Here is an 8,674-nt window from a genome sequence, read left to right as displayed (position 1 = left end):
GATGTTATGAGACAGGGGATTCCCTATAGTGTTTACACAAAACTATGGCTTTTTGCTCCATTAACAATCCATCCTGTTATTTTATAGACTTAAAATCTGGCAAAAGGATTCTGCACCCTCTGGGGTAGGACAGGGGAGAGGGGACAATCAATAACAGGAATGCCGTCATTCCTCCTCCTCTATCTCCAGTCAGGTGTTCTAATCCAAGAAAGACCTTCTGGGGATCCTTCGATCCTCTGACAGCCTTTTAATGTACAGTCACATGTACTCTTACATGTTCCCACAGCAATTTCTATCCCTGGTATTGTATCATTTATTAAAAGGCAAAGACTGAATTCCACTCATCTCTGCATCTATCCTAAGAGCTTGCTCGGGCCTGGAATATAACAGTCACTCGAACATCTAGAGCTAGGTAGGCCAGTGAATACACAAATGAGTAAGTCCAAATATATTCTCAACTTAAACTGCATTTTACAGAGATTACACAGAAAATTCATTTTCAAAGTCTGAAAATAACACTTGGAAAATACATTTTTAACTGAATAAATGTATGTTTCCTGATTCTACAACAAACTGTTCAATATTGTTTTCTAAAAAATAGGTACAGAGTCTTTACAGTATCTTCAGAAAGCTGAGACATCATGAAAAAAATCAATCTCTTCATCAACATTATGCAATGATAAAAGTGGTCACCTCATTCAAAATACACGCAAGGTGAATATTCTTCCACATAATTAAACATCTTTAGTAAATTTCTGGCTTTCCAAATCTCACCTCCTTTAAATTTCATTTTATGATGCTGGAAAGAGATTCTTTAATAGTAAATTCCTACTTATCTGAACTGATGAACGTTCTGAACTGCTGGAATGGGGGAAAGTGAGTAATGGAGGAAACTCTAAGACCTGAGCTGCACAGAAGGGCAAAGGCTTCCTGTGACCTACGCGTACGGGCACCGGCTGAGAGGAAAAATGCTGACTCGGGGACAGTGGTGCTGCAGCTACAGGGGAATCTGCAGTGACCGTCGGTGGTCACTGCACAGATTAAAAAATACTTGTAGTTTTGTTTTTTACTATAGAAAATAAAACAAATACTGACCTTGGCTCCAGGAAGTACTTCATTCTGTTTCAATGTGAGACTCAACTCCAACCTACCCATTAGCCCTCCAATCTGCACTGGGTCAGAGGGCGCCGCCTCTGGTAAATTCCTAGTTAGCTGTGGGTGTGGCTCACAAATGATTCTGGGATTCCAGCTAGGTGACAGCTTTGGCTCAGTTTCCTACAATAATGCAACAGGAAAAAAGTACTTTACTGTAAATAAATCGAAATGCAAAATACAAATGTCACCTTAAGAAGAGTAAAATATTTGACATGCAAAACTGTACTGTGTTACAATGGATAAACTTGTAACTTATAGCTAGCCTGAAACACAAATCATGGAAAAGGACTTCATGAAAAAAAGCACAGCATCTGTTCAAATTACAGCAACAGGAAAACTGTTATTAACAGACATTCTATAACTAAGAAAATCTGATTTGTGAAATAACACAAAAGGTAAATTAAAGAATGATTCTAGTATCCAAAAGGAGTCTCTGCTCTTGGGGGGAATTAAACAGCTCCTTAATCGTAAAGCTTTTTTAAAATACGATTTGTAAGATAAATTTTCTGCAATACGTTCCTATGTAAGACAAATGTGAACAAACACTGTTTGATTTCCTGCTTATTTTATAAGGATATTAGATGGTAAATACCATTTTCCCCCAGGACACAGTATCCAATGTTTCTCTATCAAATTAATACACAGCAAAAAGGAAAGGCATTAATTTTGAGTGTTTTAAAATCTCTGAAATATATGTCCCCATTAATGAATATTTGTGTTAACTTCCAGATTAGATGGAAACTCATTAACACATGTTATACATCCTTGCAAAATTTAACAGCTCTCATTTAAACCTTTTAAAAATCTATGATTTAGTTTTGGGGTTTTTGTTTTGTTTTGTTTTCTTACCACGGGTGCAGTTGAACATACTGGGGAAGATTTGGCTGATGCAGAAAATTCATCCCAGAAGAGAGACACTCCAGAGAGCTGAAGTAACTTGTGAGCAAAAGCTGTGGGCTGATGTACATTAATTCCCGAGGATTCGTCAGCAGTTTCATCACAGTATACAGTTCTGAAAGTTAAAAACAAAAAGAGCATGTGCATACAACTCCTAGAAAAATCTACTTGCAATGATAAGAAATGCACATAGCTTTTTAAGCTAAGAGATTTTTCAAGTTAGCACTCCTCAGAATACGCCTGTGATGCGGGTCAATATTAGCATGTTTTACTACAGTAAGTATTTTCACAAAGAGACCGTAACTTCAAGAAGGATAACTTCATGAGGCTCCTAAAATTGGGGGGGGGGGGGAATGAGTAACTTATTTAGTTTCAAGAAACACAATTCCTGAGCTCCCTCACAAGTATCTCTGCTAACAGTGAGACAGCATTTGGCTCCAATTCACAATCCGACATAAATAACACTTCTTGCATTCTGAGGACTATTCTATAAATTCTTATGACTAGTCTTCAGTTTAAACAAAATAAAGAATGTAATTCTAAATGCATGAGATGTTAACATAACAGTGAAGGTAACACAACCTAATTTCAAAGATGTTAACAATAACTTTCACTAATAGGTATGTTTCATGAAAGACAAATCATAATATAGCTGCTTAAAAGCTGGCAAAGGTCTCCCACAGATCCATACGCAAGTGTCTCTGGTGTGCTCAATGCACGTACTTCGTTCGGCTTATTTCTGTTGACTGTTCATATGGCATAAGACACAGGTGAGCAGTTACTACCTCAAATCAGCACTCCTCTGAGAATGTAAACCAACCCTGTCTTAGAGCTATTTATAAAGCTCTAAGTGGGCATACACAGAAAACTAAAAATAGTGTGTTTATATCTTCTTAATTAAACCACTATTGCACATATTGACCATAAAATCCCCTCACCGAATCCTCATAGAAGACTGTAGTCTTAGCCTTTCTCACGAAGGCAGCACTTGGATAGAAGAAAGCAAAGCAAAAAAGCCTCTCGTGTTAACGAGATACACCTAAATAGTACATTGTTTATGTGAAAAAACTGAAACTCTCCAACAGGAGTGTCTTATTCAGTAGCAGTCGAGTATTCATTGTTTTCATTTGATATTAACTAAAAGAGAATTACTTGTTTTGAATTCAACATATTATACATAATTATATCCCAACTGATACTTTTAAGTTTTCAATAATGAGACTGGAACATAAGTTAGGAGAGCAGCACTTCTGAAATTATGCAATATATTAATTTAATATCATCCCCTCTCATCTCCAAAAGCATCCAGAAATTTAATATAAGAGTTAGATTTTATTATTCATAAAGGAAAAGAATAGGGCCATTTGTTTTCAGATATAAGAAGTCTTACCTTTCTATTCGAATTTCAAGTGCAGTCCCAGTTTTGGAATTTTCTGGCACATGTTCAATTCTCAAGACAGTGTCTATAAAAGTGACTTTTACTCTTCGTAGTACTAGAGTAAACATGTAATCATCAACATAAGAGATATATGTAAACTAAATAAAAACTTTGAAAGAATGCTAAATTAGTTTAATAAAAACTTACAAAATAAAATTGAAATGAATTCCTTTCTTGAAAAATCCCCAAATCTTGAGTTCTGTAATAACTATTTTGCCTTACTGAGCACTCACCCTTTGTTACATCTCAATAGACACTTGGGGCAGTACCTAAAGCTATCTGCTGAATTATAATCCCTTCATTATGCAAGCAGAATAAAATAAACAAAGGAGAAAATAGGGTACAAAAGAACATGAAATTAAATTGAATACAATATTTAAAATAATCTCAATTCTAAAGTTCTGAAGTGAGAACAGTTCACTTAAAAATCAGTCCAATGGCTATTTATACAAGGCTTACTACATTAAGGTACTAAATAAAATCTAAAAAATTTTAAAATACTCAATAATGCCAAACCTGTTTCAATGGTTTCAGCAAACTTTTCAAGTCCTTCAAAAGGCTGGGATCCTTCTCCTTGTTCATCTGTTAGTTTCTGGCTAAGACATTCTTTTGCCAGTTGCATACTGCTGGTCATGAAACTTGACCAATACATAGGCTCAGAACCAGATGCTGCAGAAAATACAGATTAATCCTAAATTATTTCTCGTACTTACAATAAAGCCATTTCTTAAAATAACACATTTCAAATAGATAAATTCTTAACTCTCCATGAGATATTGAACATCATGGTATTATCTAGGGATATAATATTCTAGAAATCATTCTTGAGACTTAAGCATCACCTTAAGTCTCAAGGGGGTTTGGGGGAACAGACCAAAGAAAAAGTCCAGAAATAAAAAGTCCAAGGTTAAAGATAAAATTACATGCTCTCATTATATGATGTATGTCTGCCAAATATTAATTCATATGTTCATTCAACAAGTATTTAATGGGTATTTTACACACACGTGGTACTGTTCAATATACTACAGTGTAAGGGTTAACAAACTTTCTGTAAAGGATCAGATAGTCAGTATTTTAGGCCTTTAGGGCCATATGGTCTCTATCATGACTACTCCGGTGCAAAAGCAGCCAGAAAGAATAAATGAATGAATATGGTAGTGTTCCAATAAAAATTTATTTACTAAAAACAGTGACAGACCAAATTTGAAATACATGAACTGAAAAATCCTTTCCAGATCCTCTCTCATGAGAGAATTCCACCACACTTCCTCATGTTATTCAAAGCAAACCTAGACTACTAGAATTAGTGCCTTCCGAAATGGAATTTAAAAGCCCTTCTAATAGAGTATTTTTAAAGTAAGGGGAAAATGTTTGACTTTCCATAGGCAAGTATTATTATATCTACTCATCAAGGTTAAAGATAAAATATTCTTGTTAATTAAACGCCAGGTTGTTAAGGAGGATCTCCATGCACAGACTACCAATTTTCGAAATGGAGGCACTACAATTCTACATAGCATAATTTAAACTCTGGTGTTTCAGACAGCACTTGAGATTATAATTCTTCAAGTATATCTTTACAAACCACTTGTCAATGAAAAAAAAAATTAAGTTCATAATTTAAGACAATTTACCATCACGACTTTACTGGTTTATAAAATTCTCTCTCTCATACATTTGCTGAACTATTTGAAAGTAAACTACAAACATCATAACACTCCTAAATACTTCAACATGTAACTCCTAAGAACAAGAACATTCTCCTGAAAAAGCTCAATACCATTAACACGCCCAAGAAATATTACACTGATGCAATAATCTTACATACAAATCATACCGAAATTTCCCCAGCTGCCCCTATGACACTCTTCAAAGTAAAAAAGAAACAAACAAAAATAGGAAAAGAAAGAAACAGGATTATATATTCTAATTAATCATGTTTTTAGCCTCCTTTAATCTAAAACAGTTCCTCCACGCCTTTCTCTTCTTTCAGGAGACTGACATTTTTTAATAGTACCAACCATTTAGTTTACAGAATTTCTCTTATTTTGGGTGTCTGACTGCTTTATGATTTGATTTAGATTAAGCACTTCTAGCAGGAACAGTAGGTAAGTGATGCTGTGTCCTTCTCAGTCCAGTCCTATCAGGACACACATGATGTCAGTTGGACCCATTACTGATGAGGTTAAGTTTGATCATGTGATATTGGTGGTGACTGTCGATTTTCTCCATTGTAAAAGAAACTCTTTTTCTCTTTGTAAATAATACATAATCAGTGGGAGCTAGTTAATACTGACTAAATATTAAGCTCTTCAACAACCCTTCACACCAATGGTATTAGCATTTATTGATGATTCTGGTCTGTATCAATTTTTACTATGGTAGCCGAAAACATGGTGAATTCTATTAATTTTGTTTATGTTTATAAGTAGGTACTCTACTGTAATGAAGAGCTTTGCCTTCTCTCTGTCCCCCTTACATACTTATTTATTTATATCAATATAGACTTAGGGTGTTTTTTTTTTTATTTAGTGTGTTATAATCTATTATTGTCACTGTTCTTTTTGATACTTGAACTTTCTCAGATTTGGCCAATGAGAAGGAGCCCTTGTAAGCCTAATCCTGTGTCCTTTTAACAGCTTCATCAATCTTTGAGGACTTCCTTGCTTTCTGAGGCAACTTTGAATCTTTAAAACACAAGAGATAATAGGTAACGATTAAACCAATCATCTGCATACTAAAGTTCCTGTGGGTGAACAGGGTAAATAGTGTAAATAGAGAGAGAAATAATGCTAAAAGTACAATCACACACACCCTACATAGAACCATATCCTAATAATTTATCTACCGAAATCTCACAAATACAACGTAAATAAATTAAATACTGAATTTAAAGCAATTAGGTTACTTTTCCCAACTTCTGAAAAACAAAAATGGAAACAAACAGAAACAAGTAACACAGCTACCTGGGCGAGGTCTAGGTCGGAAGACCATTTCTAACCCTTTCACTTCCAGTGCACAATTATCCTGTAGGAGAGAGCCCCATGGAACTGACAAAGAAATTGACTGTATGAATCCTTCCGTGACTTCTAAAGGTGCATCTGCTGACTCCAGGATCTCATTGAGACACTAAAGAGAAAAAGTAAAAAAAGTAAGTGCAATTTGAAATCACGAGAACAAGAACTTAAAATTGGTAACTTATTCAAAGATGCTGAATACACGCATATGTGGGTCAGGCACTAGGATACAGGAAGCAGAGATCTAGTTAAAGATGATTTCCGGTCCTCACTAAGCTATAAGATAACTTACCATGAAAGATACCCATAATTAAAGTGTGACGAGGTGTATGACAGAGAAAACGCATTGTGCTATTTGAGTGTGTAAAAGAACCTAACCTGGAGATTCAAGGCAGGCCAGCTGAGGAAGTGCTATTTAAAGCTGACACCAGAAGGCTGAGGAGTTAACCAGATGAGGAGTTAACCAGGCAAAGTGTTCCAGGCAGAGACAAAGGCATGTGGAAGGATTTTTTTAAAAAGCAGAGGTCAGAGTGTACAAGCATACATGTCGGAGATACAGAAGTATCTGAAAAAAGAAAAGCTACTTTAGCTTCAGTGCAGTGGGCCAGGGTGATGAGCCAGAGTTAAGGCTCCACAGATAAGGGAGAGTGGGATCCAAAGAGCCTTGAAATTCATGGTAAAGTCTGAAGTTTATCTCAAAGGCAATGTGAAACCCTTGAAAGATTTTAAGCAAGGGTGCCATGATGGGATCAGAACTTTTAGTGGGCCACTCTGAAAGTGCTGCCGGTAGAGAGCATTGGAGGAAAGCAAAACTCAGGCAGAAAGGCTATTAGGAGTACGAGAAGCCAGAGAAATTGGTTTGGCAAGGTGACACTGAGGACAGTCAGAAGCGGATGGGTTCTGTAATGTATCAGGAAACAGAATTACATGCCATCACGAGGGTTAAAGGAAAGAAGGAATGATGACTCACTCCCAGGTGCTGGCTTGGGCAACTGCTTAGACAGTGGTACCACTTACCGGAGAAGCTGGTTAGGGGGAAGATGGAGAGGTCAGTTCCAAAGAATAAATTTGAGCAGATATCTAGGTAGAGATGGCTAGGAAACAGCTAGAAATGCCAGTCTAGAGCTCAGAAGAGCCATCTGGGCTGAAGATACAGAAAGGCATTATAAACACAGGGGTAAATGAAGCCATGGGGATGAGGACAGATAGCCTTTAGGAACTTATGTGGAGTAAAATGACAAGAGGCTATACATCGGACTGGTACAAAAAGAAAGTGAGTAGTTCCACAATGAGGAAGAGCGGTACCCTACTTGGATTTTCCATTTCAGCACACTAAAACTTCTACATAATAAAAACAGACCTTTAAACAGTAGACTCTTTGTAAAGAGACAGAAAGTGACAATAACTTCTTGATTTCTTGGGTTTTCTTATAGCCAAATATTTAAGGGTTGAATTTAAAGATGAAAAGCAATTTTCTTCCACACTGAGTTCTAAATATGCTGCCCATTTATGTGATGACAGATGGCTATGAGTAGCACATGCTACCTAGCAGGTATACTCCAAAAAAAACAACACATACTTTACTTTTTCCAAGTAAAGATATCACACTAATAATGAGTGAGAAAGCAAATGCTTTTCAAAGAACACTTGTAACATGGAGAGAAGGCTTTGAAAAATCATATTTGGAAATGTTTTCAGTTACATGATTTTGTTGCTAAAACAATGTCTATAAAAACACGTTTTTTTAAATTCATTATCTACATGGGTGATAAAAGGTTTGAAAACATGGAAAATTACCCCCAATGAATCTAAAAGTCTACAGAACAAAAAGTTTTTTAAAATGGGTTTTAAATTTATATACATATATACATATACATACATATATACATATATATATAGTACTTTACTGAATTTCACCAACCATCAACCTAGAAATACTACTCACAATATCAATTCTATCAATTGCAATTGATGGATGGGGCGGACTGAACCAAATCCAACTATGAAAAGTTATATATATGTATATAACTTATATATAGAAAAGTTATATATATGTAACATATATCTTATATATATATATATATATATATATGTAAATGCAATACCTTCCAATCAATTAGCAAGAATAATTAAAGAAAGGAATGTCACAACCAATTCCCACATA

At 35.5% G+C, this 8,674-nt stretch overlaps 1 protein-coding gene across 1 annotated transcript in view; it reads right to left on the bottom strand.

Moving 5' to 3' along the window:
* ATG2B (autophagy related 2B) overlaps positions 1 to 7,833 on the bottom strand; it is a 58,502-nt gene extending 50,669 nt beyond the window's left edge. The window contains exons 1-6 of the mRNA XM_023536625.1: positions 7,816 to 7,833; positions 6,460 to 6,622; positions 4,007 to 4,159; positions 3,443 to 3,545; positions 2,005 to 2,167; positions 1,096 to 1,275 (exon numbers count right to left, since the gene is read on the bottom strand). Of these exons, the coding sequence (XP_023392393.1) occupies positions 1,096 to 1,275; positions 2,005 to 2,167; positions 3,443 to 3,545; positions 4,007 to 4,159; positions 6,460 to 6,622; positions 7,816 to 7,833 (780 nt within the window). The remainder of the gene's footprint in view (positions 1 to 1,095; positions 1,276 to 2,004; positions 2,168 to 3,442; positions 3,546 to 4,006; positions 4,160 to 6,459; positions 6,623 to 7,815) is intronic.
* Positions 7,834 to 8,674: the final 841 nt, after the last annotated feature.

The sequence above is a fragment of the Pteropus vampyrus genome, unplaced genomic scaffold (genome assembly GCF_000151845.1).
Source record: "Pteropus vampyrus isolate Shadow unplaced genomic scaffold, Pvam_2.0 Scaffold164, whole genome shotgun sequence".
In the NCBI taxonomy this organism is placed as follows: Eukaryota; Metazoa; Chordata; class Mammalia; order Chiroptera; family Pteropodidae; genus Pteropus; species Pteropus vampyrus.
The sequence above is the reverse complement of the archived record's forward strand: the minus strand, read 5'-3'. Positions and strand labels throughout refer to the sequence as shown.